We start from the raw sequence: 17,068 nt of genomic DNA, 5'->3' as shown, positions 1-17,068 counted from the left end.
GAGCTGCAGGGTATGTGAACCCAACTGTCTTCCTGTGAGTTAGGAGTCAAAATGTTGGAACGTGGCAGGTTCCCCACAGCTCTTGCCTGTTCTCAGGTGACACGTCAGGTGGGCGCACACCTGGCCAGCCAGCAACCTTTACCTCGGCCCACACAGCAGGAGGGAGAGCCTGCCTCAGGGGCCAGGGGCCAGCAGAACCAACCGCTGTCCCTCCTCTGCTGGCCGGGGGCTTCCTGCTCTGAGTGGCTGGTGAGGCAGGCCTGTTGGACCCACGGCAGCATGAGAGCTGGTCGCTGCTCAAGGCTGCTGGGCACATGCTCGCCGACAGCAGAACTTACACGTGTGTCACGTGCCCTGGACCCCGTCATGCTTTAGACGTGCGTCCGCAGGGTCCGCTGACCTTGCTGGAAGCCACTGCCCACCGTACCCCTCACTTTGTACCTCTCTGAGCAAGTTTACCTTCTTATGGTGACACCCCAAGCTGCTGGCTTGGTGACAGAGCCTGAGTGTGGCACAGCCACACACAGGAAGCAGGTTGTGCCGTTCGATGGGGTCAGGGCTCAGTGACATGTGGCTGCAGCCACGGCAGCCAGTGAGCTGCACATGCCCAGTGCATCTGGGCAGCTTCTGCCCTCCCTTCAGCTTTGGCAGCATGGCTGTGTGTACGTGTACAGGGGGCCCTGAAATTTCACACACAAAATCCCTTTGCTCAGTGAGGGCAGTGACAGACCAGGCCAGACCTGACCCCACACATTTTCTACAAAGCGGAACCTCAGGTCCCTTCAGGTCCCCCACCCAAATTTCTGTATGTTCTTGACACTCGCTGAACAGACTGTGGTTTAGTGTGGGTCAGACTCTGTCATTCTGAGACTCCAGCCAGCACAGAGCGGCGAGTGTCACAGCAGTCAGGTCCCTGGTGGCTCTGTTGACGATGGCACGTGTACTTCCCACAGGAGATGGCTGGCCGAGCGCTCAAGCAGACGGGCAGCAGGAGCATTGAGGCCGCGCTGGACTACATCAGCAAGATGGGCTACCTGGACCCCAGGAATGAGCAGATCGTGCGTGTCATCAAGCAGACCTCCCCAGGTGAGCGCAGACCTGCCCTGGGAGCCAGGACACTGGCGATTTTCACACGCACTGGGAGGCCCAGCGAGGCCGTCCTCACATCTGCTCTCGGGACCCTACCATGTACCGTACCTGTCGTGGTGGAGCCGGGCCTGCCCTGCTCTGACATTCAGGACGGAGGGCGGTCACAGCTGGGACTTACCTGAGTGCCTCCCGTCTGAAATGATCTGTGCTACTTCCTACCTGGGGAAAGTGCTTGTTTTATTTTATGAAAGATACAAAAATTCACTGGACACCAAAATTAAGCAGCCCAACAAAGTGAGAATAAAAACGTTTGTTTGACTTTCTCTCGGTTCTGTGGAGGGGTCTTTGAAAAGGGAGGCTTATTTCCTGGGTTCTAGAACACGCCTGTTCTCCCACTGTAGCCTGTAGGAAGGCCAAGGGTCCAGCACCTAACACTGCCCCACTGGCCACAGACAGTGGACGGTCTCCTTCCAGGACAGAGCCGACTGCACGATCGTCTGGTGCCTGAGACCCCTGAGTGTGACAAGGGACTCAGCATACTTAGCAAAAGGCGTCCCCCGCCTTGTGGAAGGCCTCGGAGAAACCCACACCATTGTTGTGGGGATTGCACAGGCTATTTATTCAGAGGAGACGGGCCTGTTTTCCTCTTGGCAGTGCCGGGCCCTCACCCGTCTCACACGGCTCCCAGGCCGCAGGCCTGGTCTCTGCCACATTCTCTTCTGCATTTGCCTGTGCTGTGTGCCCAGTGCTACATCTTCTTAGTCGAGGAAACTGTGATGTTTGGCTGTGACTTCTGCCTGGCGTGGTGGCTGTAGGGGGTCTCGGCTCTGCCAGGCATCCCTGTGAGGGGTCTCTGTGGGCAGGGCAGAAACTGCAGATTCCGCAGGCAGCCTGGACGTGCCCACAGCAGGGTCCTGCCCCGCCAGAGGCCTTCAGCTGTGGAGCGGCGTCAGCATGCTAAGGTGAGCGGGAGCCTGAAAGTGCCAGAACAGACCCCTCTAATGGCGCGTCCTTTTCTTTCCTCTGCAGGAAAGGGCCTCGCGCCCACCTCTGTGCCGCGGAGGCCCAGCTTCGAGGGAGCAGGCGACCCTTTCCCCCGCTACCATCAGATGAGCGGCGCCTATGACGGCTGCGGCGCGCTGGAGGAGGTGCCCCGGCAGTACGTGGACTTCCTCTTCGCTGGGGCCAGCCCCCACGGCGCGCCGGGCGGCCCCCAGCATCAGCCCAAAGGCTATTCCTCGAACATGGAGGTGACAGGGCTGACTTTCCCGGGGGCCGGGCCCGGGGGCCAGGGCCTCCCGCTGCAGGCCCCGCACTACAGGCCGCACCTGCTGGTGTCCGGGGAGCCCCTGGGCTACAGCGTCCAGCGCAGCCCCTCCTTCCAGAACAAGGCGCCGCCAGACGCGGGTGGGTACGCCAACCTAGCTGCCAAGGGCCCGTCCGGGCAGCCCGGGGTCGGCCACGCGTTTCAGCCCGCGGGAGCCGCGGCAGGGCTGTACGTGCCGCACCCGCACCACAAACAGGCCCCCCAGGCGCACGTGATGGGCCCCCCGCAGAGCCTGCTGGCGCCCTCCAGGAACAGCCTCAGTGCGGACCTGTACGAGGCGGGCAGCACGCCGGTGCAGCCCTGGCCAGCGCCCGGCCTGGCCCGCCGAGACTCTCTGCAGAAGCCGGGCCTGGAGGCGCCGACGCGCCCGCACGTGGCCTTCCTGCCGGAGGGCCCGGTGCCCAGCAGAACCAGCTCCTTTAACAGCCACCAGCAGCAAGTGGCGGTGGCGTCCCCCAACACCATCACGGCTGTCACGGCCGCGCACATCCTGCACCCGGTGAAGAGTGTGCGCGTGCTCAGGCCCGAGCCCCAGACTGCCGTGGGGCCCTCCCACCCAGCCTGGGTGCCGCCGCCCGCCCCCAGCCCGGAGGGGCCCGAGTCCGCCGACGAGCACCCCCCACCCTTAGGAGGCGCTGGCACCTTCCCACGGGACGTGGACGTGAGGTGCCCGCCCCCACCGTACCCCAAGCACCTGCTGTTGCGGAGCGCAGCCGAGCAGGTGGACGTGGACAGCCTATGCACCGAGGTGGAGCAGCGGCTGCGGGGTGCACAGGCCGAGACCCCGGACCCGGCCGACCGGGGCCCCAAAGGCGCCAAGGCCGACCGAGCCGGGAAGGATAAGAAGCAGATTCAGACGTCTCCCGTCCCGGTCCGCAAACACAGCAGAGACGAGGAGAAAAGGGAGTCTCGGATCAAGAGCTACTCGCCCTACGCGTTCAAGTTCTTCATGGAGCAGCACGTGGAGAATGTCATCAAGACCTACCAGCAGAAGGTCAACCGCAGGCTGCAGCTGGAGCAGGAGATGGCCAGAGTAATGTCTCGTTTCCTTCCTACCGCTGTCCGCACTCGCTGCCAGCCGTAACGGGTGGATGGCAGCAGATGCCTTCCGCTTCCGCCTCGTCGTCCCCTTAGGTGCAAACCCGTCATCTCCCGGCGGTGGCCTGGGCACAGCGGAGGGACCTGGAGCAGTGACAGGTGTCGCAGCCGCCCTTCCCCTGTCACCCCGACGTCAGGGTGCCAACAGGAAAACTACCAAATGGATTGTTAGGATGTGTCCTCATTCATTAACAAAATTCATCAGATTTTGCTAACTAGTAGTAAAACAGTTTGGGAAAAGTAGGAGTGAAGTTTGAGGTTTTATGAATTGAAATTGTGGAATATATAAAGAAAAATATAGTAGTGATTCATTTACCTTTTCTTTAAGTGGATACTTAACAAGTAATGTTTTAAATATACTTTACTTGACACTAAACAGCTAGAGAAGATAATTGATGAAATTATTTAAATAAAATCTTAATATAAATTGAAATCATACAACCAATAATTTCAAATTCTAAAAATTTGTGGGTTTTGTGCTCTTCCATTTTCATTGACTTTTTCTTTCCTGTTTTCCTATTTTCCATGAGCTATTAAAATAGTAGATTGCTCTTAGAGTTCCAGGAATTTTATGGTCCCCTTTCCCACAGAATTTTATTAGTAGGCGTTTCCTTTAGTTTTTAGGGCCTAAAGCCACGTCGAGAGAGAGCTGCCTACTTTGTCTTCGTTTGGGTTTCAGATTTGTGTCTGCCTGTGGTACAAAGAACAGAACCGAGTGTTCCCTTGCTTGGGGCATGTCGGACGCATTCTTGCGTCCTGTCATTCCTGTAGATCCAGGCGGGGTCCGGTCAGTCCTAGGGCATTTCTCGCCAGGGCCCCTGTGACGTGACCTTGTCTTCTTCCACGCAGGCGGGGCTCTGCGAGGCCGAGCAGGAGCAGATGCGGAAGATCCTCTACCAGAAGGAGTCCAACTACAACAGGCTGAAGAGGGCCAAGATGGACAAGTCCATGTTTGTGAAAATCAAAACCCTGGGCATCGGCGCCTTTGGGGAGGTGTGCCTGGCGTGCAAGGTGGACACTCATGCCCTGTACGCCATGAAGACCCTGAGGAAAAAGGACGTCCTGAACCGGAACCAGGTGGCACACGTCAAGGCCGAGCGGGACATCCTGGCCGAGGCGGACAACGAGTGGGTGGTGAAGCTGTACTACTCCTTCCAGGACAAGGACAGCCTGTACTTCGTGATGGACTACATCCCGGGCGGAGACATGATGAGCCTGCTGATCCGCATGGAGGTGTTCCCCGAGCACCTGGCCCGCTTCTACGTGGCCGAGCTGACCTTGGCCATCGAGAGCGTCCACAAGATGGGCTTCATCCACCGGGACATCAAGCCGGACAACATTTTGATAGATCTTGATGGTCACATCAAACTGACAGACTTTGGCCTCTGCACTGGCTTCAGGTGGACCCACAACTCCAAGTACTACCAGAAAGGTACTGTCGCAGGCCCGGGTACCCACCCCGCCCTGAAGGGCAGCTGCGGCTCACCCTGGCAACTGCTCAGCCTGGCGAAATTGTCTGTCACTCCATTATTTTATAATTTGATGTGACGTCCTTTCCTCCCTACAGACAAAGTGACATGTATGAGGGTTTTTTAAGTTGGTGCATTTCAGTTTTACTCTGATATTTTTGGGATAGTAGGCGATGTGGTGTCGTGGGCCTTTGTGAGAAACTATCACTCTGTCCTATTAAAACGAGCCTTAAAAAGGAAGTGTCAGGACCCCGAGGACCGTCTGTGCGGCCAGCCTGAGTCTCCTGCAGTGTTTGGGTGTACGTGTAGATGCAGAGTGGTGTCGTCCATCTCCTGTAGTTGTGTCGTACAGGGAAGTCAAAAACAGCAGGCCATTATCTTGTTCATGGCTCGGATCCTCCCAGCACTTATTTTAATACCATAGCTCAGGCTTTCCTAAGTCATTCCCATTTTATGGCACTTAAGTCATTTTTGTTGGCATTTTTCAGTCCTCTGACGCTTTTCCATGGTCACCTTAAAACACGTCTTGCGTGCTCATTCCGGTGGCACATGTACAGAGCGCGTTTTGTCGTGGGTGTGAGCTATTAGGGCTGGCCTGCGGGTCCTTCGGGTCCCTCAAGTGCAGCCTGCGGTCCCACGAGCACAGCACCATCGTTTGTGCCCAGTGCCCTGCTGGCCTCATGCAGTGTCTCTGCCCCAGGACGTGGGCTGCCCCACAGAGCCTCTGGGCCACCTGTCAGGGTGCCAGCAGCTGGGCCGTCTGAAGCTGTCATCTGTTGTGATGTTGAATGCTGACAATTCACTTCGTTTTGTATTCTCTTCTTTCGCTGCCATGATTCCTGGGTGGAAGGGAGCCACATCAGGCAGGACAGCATGGAGCCCAGTGACCTCTGGGATGACGTGTCGAATTGTCGGTGTGGAGACAGGCTGAAGACCCTGGAGCAGAGAGCCAGGAAGCAGCACCAGAGGTGCCTGGCCCACTCCCTGGTCGGGACCCCAAATTACATCGCACCGGAAGTGCTGCTCCGGAAAGGTGGGTACCTGGCTGCTCAACTCCAGTGTCCCCACTCCTGCTGCCCAGCGGGGGTCGGTCTTCACTCCGGTCCTTTCACTGTCTTCCTGGCTCCAGCTTGCTAAGACCCATCCCACCACATTCCCATTGGAAGCGTGCGTCACTTCTGTTTGGGGATGGAAGTCACCACTGGGCAGTCTCTGCTCACTCCTTCCTTTGAGTGGGGTGCGTGCTTCCTGCCTGTGACCCAAGGGGTTCCCTCCACAACGGTTCTGCCAGCCATGTGATGGAGACAACTCTGAGGGTCACCGGGACACTACTCAGCCTGCCATCTCCAGCTGAGTGTGACGGTCCAAACGTTGTTTCCCCTGGTTTCCCTGTTAGTCCAGAAACACCTTACAGGAGAGGTTTGGGGATAGTAGTGTGCAGAGAATTACAAGTGCTCAGTTGGGGGGGGTGTCCAGATGTGACATCTGACTGAGACCCAGAGGAGCCCCTCAGGGACCCGTCATGTGGCCCTCGCAGCAGTGGTGTGTTGCTTTGGTCTGTGCAGTGGTCCAGCGTGGATGGCCTTCTCTGCTCGTGTGCTGTTCCAAGTCGTTGCAGCAGCCAGCTTCGGATCAAGTGTCAGTTTCCTTTGTTCGCTGTCAGAGCCACGTCTGACAGGAACCACCCTGAGAGGCGTTGGGAATAGTAACCTTAGAGTAGGAGGAGGGGGCCCGGACTGTGGGAGGACAGCCATGTCCTCCAGCACCCCACCCTGTGCACAGGCCCACAACCAGGGGGTGGAATTATTCTGCAGCCTGCAGTGCCACCTGGGCAGGAGCTAGACTGGCAGTCTTGCCAGCAGGTCTTATGTCCCAGGTCACACCTAGCCAGGGTTACGTGACATCAAGACTGGAGCCTGGCTTGGACTGGACCTTAGGGCTCTGGAGGAGAAGTGGGATAGCGTCAGAGAGAAACATGTACCTTGTCTACAGCCTCTGGAGCCCCTGATCCAGCCGCGGTGACCCACCTCGGCTCTGTCTGGGAGCTCTGTGATCAAGAGCCAGCTAGGTAGTTCCTCGCACAGACGGTGTCTTTGGTGACACTTGTTCCCTTTATCAAAGTTCCCCCTTCTCTCCTCCCCTCCTCCATTTTCTTCACTTTCCTCCAGACCCTCCCAGAAAAGCTCTCCGGGAAGCACCCGTCGCTGCACACACCTGTCTATTGACATGTCTTAGCACTTTCTGTTTTGTGCTTTCTATTCTTTTAATTTGTGTCTGTTGGTATGTCCTTAAAGAACTTAACACTCTGGTTGGTATTGTCACTAACAACAAGTAGTCTTTTCAAATTAAGAAGCCTTTACTTATTGCAAAAGCATCCTGTGTTTATCACAGACTAATGACTGAAAATAAAAAAAGGCAAGTGACCATCCTCTTCCCCACATGAAGACTGTCACTGCCCCACAGGTGCCCTTTCCAGCCTTTATTCTGAGCCACTCGTGCAAGGAGGCGCGTTGGTATAGGTCGGTTTTCTTCTGCATAACACGCATGCTCCTGGGCCGTGCTTCCCGCGGGGTCCCTAAGGCTTCGTGCAGGTCTCTGAGAGGGGTGCATGCCTGTCTTCCAGGGTACACTCAGCTCTGCGACTGGTGGAGCGTCGGCGTGATTCTCTTCGAGATGCTCGTGGGGCAGCCCCCCTTCTTGGCCCCCACCCCCACGGAGACCCAGCTGAAGGTAATGGAAGAGGAAACGTGTCTGTTTGCTGCAAACACACATGGTCTTGTGACCTTTAATTCTTAATGTAGGAATGTCAGTTGTATATATTGGGTTTTTTAAAGCATTATTGTTATTACCTATTTTGAAAATTTTTATTTTAATAAGTAAAGCCACAGAGTTAGACTTGAATGTTAATATATATGCGTGTATGAAATTTTCCTTGAATCCTTGGTCACCTGCCATCTTGGTGTTCCCAAGGGAGAGCAGTGAGAAGCAGTGCTCAGATCTAGGCCCTGCTGCCCCCGTGCCTGCTGCTTACAAGCAGACAGAAAACTCTAAGTTCCCTAAAGAAATCACTTGGTGTATTTGGAGGTTATATCGTTACTGTCTGAAAACTATCAGCTGTATCAGGCTGGTTGCGCATACTTCTAATATTAATTTGAAGTAATTAAATAATTATTTTATCAATCATTTAATGCTAACTAATTAGTTTTAGAATGATGGCCATTTAATCTGGAATAAATGGTTTGGTTACTTGAGAAGGATTGAATTGAGAATCTGATGAAATCTTTGGAACTTCTCAGAAGAGTGCACTCACCCACTGACACACATGCTTACTAGCAATTCTAGGGAGTATTCATATGCCCCAAAGTTCATGGTAGGTCCTAAATTAATAGCCCCTTAATCAGAGGAACCCTCCGTTAAGGCCAGGCTTCACTCCAGTGACAGTGAATTGGAATTCAGCATCCTCTGTATCCTAGTTGAATAGCTAAACCACTCACTAATTTGTCTGAGTGATGATGACCCTGTGTCCAGTGGGATAAACTTGACCGTTTTAACCTTTTTCAACTACAGTTCGGTGGCAGTAAGTACATTCACAGGGTGTGCACCTGTCACGACTATTTCCAAACACTTCCATCGTCCCAAACAGAAAGTGTCCCAGGTAAACACTGGGTCCCCATTCTTCCCTCCCTCCAGCCCCTGCGCCCTCTCTTCCACTCTCTGTCCCTATGATCTGACTGCTCTGCTCTGGGCCTCGCATGAGTGGGATCACACAGCGCTTGTCCTCCGGTGATTGGTTTCACTCAGCAGAATGTCTTCAGGGCCCACCCATGTGTTGTCACGGGGGACGGGATTTCCTTCCTTTTTAAGGCGGAATACTATTCCTGTGTGTGTGTTTGCCCACCATCTGGCAAGTGGGTACATGAGTTGTCCCCACCTTACGTGGCTATTGTGAATGGCACTGCTGTGAGCAAGTGTACACAGGTGTCTGTTCGAGCCCCACTTTCCATTCTTCTCAGTGTGTCCCCACAAGTGGGATCGCTGGGTCACGTGGTAGTTCTGTATTTATTCTTTTGATGACCTTCCACACTGTTTCCCACAGTGGCTGCACCAATCTGCAATCCCACCAGCAGTACACGAGGGTTCCTTTTTCTCCACATCCTCACCAACACTTATTTTACTCCTTTTTTAAATAGCAGCCATCCCAGTGGTGACTTCATCCCAGTGAGCTGGTGTCTCACTTGGTTCTGATTTGTGTTTCCCTGATGATTAGTGACATTGAGTCTCTTTTTTTTCGTGTGCTTACTGGACATTGGTGTCTTCTTTGGAGAAAGGTCTGCTCAAGTTCTTTGCCCATTTTAAATCAGATTGTTTGTTTTATTGTTGAGTTACAGAAGTTCTTTATATATTCTGGATGTTAACCCCTTAGCAGATGGATGTTTTGCAAATATATTCTCCCATTCTATGTGTTACCTTTTATTCTGTCAATAATGTCCTTCGGTGACCAGAAGTTTTAAATTTTGATGCAGTCCAATGGTACATTTTTCTTTTGTTGCCTGTGCTTTTGGTATCATGTCCAAGAAGTCATTGCCAAATCCAATGTTATGAAGATTCTGCCCATGTTTTCTTCCATTAGTTTTATAGCTCTAAAAACGACTGCTCAGGTTCAAACCAGCCGTCCACCCACACCCCGCCTGCCTCCTCTGAGGCCCATCCCCACGCCCGCAGCTAGTTACGCTGCCGTGTTCTCTCCTTATTCGAAATACGAACAATGAAGTCCTTAGGTTTTCCCCTCACAGTGAGCATGTGTGACATACGTATTTACTGGCCATCCAGACAGCTGGTCTGTGTGGTTCAGCATCAGGGATACGAGGCCACGGCGGTAGGTCAGTCAGCTTTATTCTTCTCTGTGAGCTTGCTTGTTTTTAAATTTCAAAACCTCAGTTGGCCATCTCTTGGCTACAGTTAAGTACTGAATGAGAACCATGAAATGGTTCAACAGAAATCTGTTGCCATAGCTAAAGAAACGACTCACAGAGGATCAGTCTCTTCGTTTTTGTGGAGAGTGCAAAATTCTTTTGCTAAACAGCCTCTAATGGAGGACAGTCGTCGCTTGGTCTGTGTGTGGCCTCAGCACCCGGGCCTCAGGCTGCGTGTCCCCTACTAGACCCCCACTGACCTATCGCTGCCAGGTTCTCAACCATGGCTTCTGTGTCTGTCCTGACTTTCCTCCCATCATGCAGTAAAATTGTGTAAATTACATAATCACGTACTGTCCCAGAGCTGCCCATATTGGCCCTGGGATATGGAGAAACTAAAACTGGTTCTGTTGTGTCTTGAGGTGATAAACTGGGAGAACACGCTGCACATCCCAGCCCAGGCCCAGCTGAGCGCCGAGGCCCGGGACCTCATCACCAAACTGTGCTGCGCCGCAGACCAGCGCCTGGGCAGGAACGGCGCCGATGACCTGAAGGCCCACCCGTTCTTCTCCGCTATGGATTTCTCCAGTGACATCCGGAGGCAGCCCGCCCCCTATGTTCCCCAAATCAGCCACCCCATGGACACCTCAAACTTCGACCCCGTAGATGAAGAAAGCCCTTGGGGCGATGCCAGTGAGGACAGCAGCAGGGCCTGGGACACACTCACCTCCCCAAACAACAGGCATCCTGAGCACGCCTTCTACGAGTTCACCTTCCGCAGGTTCTTTGACGACAACGGCTACCCCTTCCGGCGCCCAAAGCCTTCAGGGCCCGAGGCTCCGCGGGCCGGCACCCCTGCGCTGGAAAGCGCTGACCTGGTGGGTCAGGCTGAAGGCTACCAGCCAGTGTACGTGTAGGCAGCAACCGGCCCTCACCCGCTGCCTCGGGCCTGGGGTGCCGTAGCTGCTCCGTCACAGGCCTGAGGGAAAGTTCAGGTGGGCTCTGTGTTCAGTTCCACCAATGATTAATTCACTTGAAATTCTCGTCTTCACCAAAACTACACCAAACAAACAAAAACGCTTTTTAAAAAAGGACTCAAGTCTAGCATATCTTCATTTCTAGATTCTGGTTGAGTGGGATGGGTGTCGACGTTGCTCTGAACTAGCTTTTGAGGAACATCCTGCATTAAAACATTATTTCTAAAAATTTAGTACAGTTTAAAAAGAGCACTTATTTTGTTTATAGCCATTTTTCCTACTAAATTATAGGGATTAACTTTGACAAATCTTGCTGCTGTTATTTTATACCTTTGTATTTTGTCCACAGCACTTACTCACATTTAGGAAAAGACAGTACAACTGAAGAACATGTGATAAGAAATCTCTGTGCAATAACATAAGAAGAAAGATAACACTGTTCTGATGTTACTGATACCATTTTATTCACACAATGTTTTTTGTTTCATATTTTCCCCACATTTCAAAATTGTGATATAATGTTAAAAGCTGCTTTTTTTTTTTTTTTTTTTTGCTTTTTGCATATTATAGTATCATAGAAAGTGTGAGCAAGGTGACTGGGTGTGATTTCCGATATCTGGTGTGTACAGAGGACCGCATGAGCAGGGTTTTCTATTATAAAATGACCATATCTTGCCATTCACAGCAGGTTCTGTGAAGACATTTTTACCGAGAATCTATAAAAGAGACGCTCTAGACAGTGCGCGATGACGTGTCGTGTGGGTGATTTGGCTGTGACTGTGCCCTGACTGTTCTGTTGGAGAGATGTCAGTGTGTAACTGACAAGACTTTCTGTGTGTGTCTTGGGTATGATTGGGTTCTATTGGGGGTAAACGTAAACATTTGTCATATACTAAACTTGTGTACATCAAAAGGGATTAAGTTAGCTATGCCAAAAAGTTCTAAGTTAATCGTGGAACTCTGTCCATGTCACTGGGCAGTCTGCTCTCTTGTTCCTGGAGTAGCTGACGTGTGGAATCTAATACGCCACCGTGCTGCCAACAGAAGGCCACTGAGAGGCCTGACCCAGGCCATGCTTGTCTGAGGCAGCGGCGGTGTGACGGGCTGGAGTTCAGTAACCGAGGCAGGCGCCCTCTCACATTTTGTTTTCGGTGTGCTTTGAAGTATCAATCTTAACTTGGTTCTAAAAATACATGTTTCTCGTCTTTGTAAAACAGCAAGGATTACTCAAAGTGACATTGAAATACAAAAAAATTAAGCCATACATATTTTCTTAGAAGTGTAGATGTATATATAACTACATAGCTAAACATACAAAATATTCCTTATTTCAAATTAGTATGATTCCTATTTAAAGTGATTTATATTTGAGTAAAAAGTTCAATTTTTTTTTTTGCTTTTTAAAAACCTGACGCATCGTGTTTTTCATTATATTATTCCACGTATTTTTCCTTGAAGTTTTTAGCATAATGTATTCATTATTTAGTATATATCTAGGCAGCAACACTTAAGCGTTTATCAATGTCTAAACTAAAAACAAAAAATGATTCCCGTGTACTGGTTTACATTGTGTATGAATGGCTGATTCTGAAGTCTGCTGTGCTTGTATCGTGACTGTCAGTATTTTCGCTATTTTTCAGTAATGCCATATTGTTATTTACAGCGCTCTGACACACTTTTATGTGGTAGGTTCTTTCTCAGGAACTCAATTTAACTATTATTTATTGATATATCATTGCCTTTGAAGAGCTTCTACTGGCACAATTTATTATTAAAATTTTGAATCCAAACTCCTTGGTGTCATGTTTTATTGGAATTTGTAAGTTCTTGCTTTTGTCAGTGAGTCGTATGAGACAGTTAAAATCAGTTTTTTGTGTATCCTTAGAGAAATGAAACTTTATGTATATACAGCACAAGAAAATATGTATACTTTTTTGCCTCTTTGACACAAATAGAATTATGCATATTTTTCTGCATCTGTTTTCTTTACTTGGAAGTGTATACCAGCACATAAATTCTTCATGCTTTATTATTACCGTGTAACAGTCCATCATGAGGGTCTATTATAATCAGACCAGTCCTGCATCAGTGGGTGTTTCACTTGTTTCTGGACTTTTTCTCCTATAAACCATGTTGGAATAAATAACCTCTTATGGTCATCGTTTTGTGCCTGTGCAAGTAAATGTGTAGGATAGATTCCTACAGGTGGTATTTCTAGGCCAAAAGTTCAGTGTATGTGCAATTTTTATTGCAAAGTAGCCCTGAGTGGTGTTGGGAGGGAGCCCTACATGGCTGTCCTACACGTCCTGCCAGCTGGCCGAGAAGGCACAGCCCTGACCACTTCTCAGCACTGAGTTTGCTGTAGGCACTTTTAGGGGTGCGGCAGTGTCTCCTTCCAGGATAAAAACAGCCAGCTTGCTTACTGCTTGCTATAACAGGGGTGATCTTCCTCCAGCTCAGGGAGCCTCGGCAGAACCCATCTGGGCCTCCTGTGCTTCATCCAGAGACTTGGGGCAGGGAGAACTCGTGCAGACACGCTGGTGCCGTGCTGTGTTAACAAAGTCCTTTGTCTCTGATCCGGGAATCTCTTGTCTGAGTCCAGCATTCATGAGGGAGTAACAGACTCACGTATTACCTTGCAAGTGGGGTAAAGTCAACTCTTCCACCTGACATAATACAACAGGTATTGTGTCGATGTACACATTCCCAGTAGAGTGTATACTTACAATCTTGCCAGACACACAGGGTAGTAACCTTTCCAGTCTTTGCCCCTGACTAAAAAACAATCTTGGTGTACTTGTACTTGGCATTCCTCTTTGAAAGGAGTTGAGCATCTCTGTGTAGGCTTGCTAATCTGTTTAAATATCCTTACAACGTGGTGGTCCTGATTTTATGCATTATTTGAGTTTGGTGCCTGTGGCCTTCCTCAAAGACTCCCAAACTATTCCCATTCCCTTCTCACTTCTCGTCTCCTCTTCCTGCCCAGCTGAAGAGAATAGTTTAATTGGGCTAGTGGTCACACAACAGGTCATGGAGAACAGACTCTGTACGTGTTTTGGACAGATCCCGTAGGAGATGAGTACCTGCTCAGAGGCTGGAAGGCACAGCCTGGCTTCCTTGGGTTTTGGTCATTGTTGGGTGTGATTGGAGTTTGTGGAGGAAGGAAAAAGCTTATTGTGTTCCTTCCAAGTTTCCTTCTTCACACTTGCATGTTACATGTCCCCTGATGTAGCTAAATGCAAATCATGAAATGCAAATAGTAGCCAGCACAACCGGCTTGCCCTGAGCCTTCTTGGGTCCAGACCATTTTTCAGTTACAAACTTTTGAAATGGAGTTTGCTTCTTCCAGATCTGGCTTATAAACCAAGTTTAGAGCTCCAGAACTTCACTAATGTTTTATTTCCACTGGTGAAACTCAGAATAACCAAGATGATCTGTGCGTATTTATAGGTAGTACTATGCATGCGTCATTAACCCTTACATCCTTTCCCATCAGTAAAGAACCTCTTCTTTACAGGAGAATTTTCCATTTTAAAAAGTGGCAGCTTAAATTTAGTGGATAAAATGTGCTTATTCACTGTAGAAAGGGAGAAAAATTGTATGGTTATTGGATACTGGAATGAAATACATACGGCCTAGATGAGAAAAAGTAATCCAATGGCAACATTATTCTTTTGAAATTCACATCAGACAGTGTTAAAAGTTTTGTTTCAACCACCAAACATACTTTAGAAAATTCAAGAGGAAAAGGAACGCCTATTGTATTTACTGATAGTTTTGCTGACTGTGTTCTTTCTTCCTGAAGGTCTAAGGCTTTTTTCTTTTAGCTTTCCTTCTTTTTAGAAGACATCCTTTAGCCATTCTTTTAGGATAGGTCAACTGGGGATAAATTGTCTTCGTTATCCTTCATCTAAAAATGTCTTCATTTCCCCTTTGTCCTGGCAGATATTTTAGGTGTACACTTTGGGGTAGAGGGCTCTGGGTTGACTTTTCTTTCTGTGGTTGAAGCAATACTGTGCCACTTCCTTCTAGCCTCCATGGTCTCTGATGAGAATCTGCCATCATTCTAATTGTTCCCCCCCACCCCTGGAAGTAAGGTGTTATGTTTCTCTGGCTGCTTTCAAGGTTTCTTCTTTGATTACTTTTTAGAAGTGTAGTTATGGTATGTCTTGGCTTGTATTTCTTTGGATCCTACCCTATTTGTGGTTCACTCAGCTTCTTGAATCTATAGGTTTATTTCTTTTGCTAAATCTCTCCTCCTGTGAAGGCCTCAACTCTCATGTGTTCCTTTCCACTTCCCCCAATTCCCATACCAATGTGATCAAAGATAGCCACATTTTCCTGTGCTAAAACTGAATTGGCATTAACTGATACATCTGTCCCTTTCTTTTTAAATTCCCGAAGTAGGAGTCCTGGGCAGGAATTCAGGGGCCTTGATTTGTAAGCCCAGCTTTGTATAGTTTGGGGTATGAACTTCTGTTAGATTGATTAGTTGTGTCCTGCCCAACAAGGGTTGTGGGGAGCGAGGAGGGCGGCGCGGGGTTAAGAAAAGACAGTAGCAATGAATAGAATTTAAGGGGGGGACAAGGGACGTGCAGCCTCAAGGACTGAGCATACCTAATCGGCCTAAGCATTTAGCTTTTATTAGTTAGGTGGGAATAAAGCTTGTCAATCTCAAGATCTGTGAATTCCATACACCATAATAGGAAACTGATTCAAGCTGATCACCCTTGCCTGCAGGCAGCTGGACTGTAAGTCTCAGGATGTTTGTACTTCCCCAAGGGACAAAACCTATATGCATATGAAGAGATGGAGACCACATCCTTGAATCTCTTCCCCTGCAGGTTGTGGGAAGGAATGCAGCCACAGAGGCAGAGGCTCTCCTTAGCCTGGGAAAGGTGGGGGGCTGTGCCCACCTCTATGAACCCTGTGGGTTCTCCTGTTGGTCCCCACTCCACTACACCTGGCTTGAGTTGTCCCCGGCCCCCCCCCCTCCGTGGGGAATCTTACTCGTCATTGGCTAACCAGCCGTCTTTTTGGGACCAAACAGGGAGACTTAAGGTGCAAACACAAAGGTGAAGCAAAGTCCCTGAAAGGATCCATCTCACAGACTCTCCTTTCTTAGGGGCAGGTACGAGGAGACAGACGGGTAGGATGCTGCATGGCGACAGTTATGTGTGTCAGAGAGAGTTTGAAGCAGCAGTTTTTAAATTATTCTTCAGAATTAGTGCCTTCTGCCCTCTGTGTCCATCAGACTAGCTGTGCTTTTAGTCTGCCGAATAATTTGGAAAAAAAAAAAAAAAAAAGCATTCTAACAAGAAAGCTTTAAGACCACTGGGTTTTTTAATTTTATCTATTTACTTAAAATGTATCTTTCAATTATAGTTGACATACAATATTATATTAGTTTCAGGTGTACAACATAGTGATTAAACATTTGTATACCTTACAAAGTTACAACCACTAGTTTAATTGTTGATAATGTCTTTTTAAGCTAATTTTTAATTTTATAAGCATAATAAATGTACCTAGTTTTTGAAGAGTTATATTAATTAAAAAAAAGGAGTCACTGTCCACTTCCTGCTACTTCCTGCTTCCCAAGCACAACACTCTTGTGCTTTCTAAGTTATCTCTCTGGCATTTCCATTATAATTACTAATAGCTTTTAATGATATTTCTGATTTTAAATATTTTCTATCAACTGCATATTATGGTAATTCTCGTATATTCCCCTCCCCGCCCTTTGTTTCCCAATATAGTTCTATCATGATTTTCAGTTAAATCAATTGTGCTTGTAAATATTATTAAGATTATCCTAGGTGGTCTTTGAGGCAAATAGTATATTTTGGCTGTTCCCTTTCTTGCGCAACTTTTTTTCCTCTTGAACTTAGTAATTTCCTTATTTTTTCATTTGTTTTCTTCGAACCTGCGGATCCCTCCCTCCTTCCTTCGCTCCTCCCTTCCTCCCCAGTTGCTGCAATGGATCCGGCAAATGCCAACCTATCGTCCAGGAGCACAGATGCTCTGTCCACCTCCCCCTGCAGTGTGGACTGGCTGTTCTCCCAGCCTGCCAAACAGGTATCATCTTGGGAATGCCTTTTGTCACTTTCCTGTATGAATCCCATTTCTGCCACATACCTGAAAGCGTCATTTTTTACTGATTGAAAATATGGGTAGACACAAAATTCTAGGATG

The 17,068-nt window shown here is 49.2% G+C and overlaps 1 protein-coding gene across 2 annotated transcripts in view; it reads left to right on the top strand.

Annotated features, from left to right (window-relative positions):
• Nucleotides 1-12,663, top strand: part of LATS2 (large tumor suppressor kinase 2) — a 115,511-nt gene extending 102,848 nt beyond the window's left edge. For both annotated transcript variants that reach the window (XM_033104286.1, XM_033104285.1), the window contains 6 exons: nucleotides 954-1,086; nucleotides 2,119-3,449; nucleotides 4,364-4,946; nucleotides 5,834-6,016; nucleotides 7,607-7,713; nucleotides 10,319-12,663. In XM_033104286.1, the coding sequence (XP_032960177.1) occupies nucleotides 954-1,086; nucleotides 2,119-3,449; nucleotides 4,364-4,946; nucleotides 5,834-6,016; nucleotides 7,607-7,713; nucleotides 10,319-10,813 (2,832 nt within the window). In that variant the 3' untranslated portion in view covers nucleotides 10,814-12,663. The remainder of the gene's footprint in view (nucleotides 1-953; nucleotides 1,087-2,118; nucleotides 3,450-4,363; nucleotides 4,947-5,833; nucleotides 6,017-7,606; nucleotides 7,714-10,318) is intronic.
• Nucleotides 12,664-17,068: the final 4,405 nt, after the last annotated feature.

This window comes from Rhinolophus ferrumequinum, chromosome 4 (assembly GCF_004115265.2).
Source record: "Rhinolophus ferrumequinum isolate MPI-CBG mRhiFer1 chromosome 4, mRhiFer1_v1.p, whole genome shotgun sequence".
NCBI classification, from domain to species: domain Eukaryota; kingdom Metazoa; phylum Chordata; class Mammalia; order Chiroptera; family Rhinolophidae; genus Rhinolophus; species Rhinolophus ferrumequinum.
The sequence above is the reverse complement of the archived record's forward strand: the minus strand, read 5'-3'. Positions and strand labels throughout refer to the sequence as shown.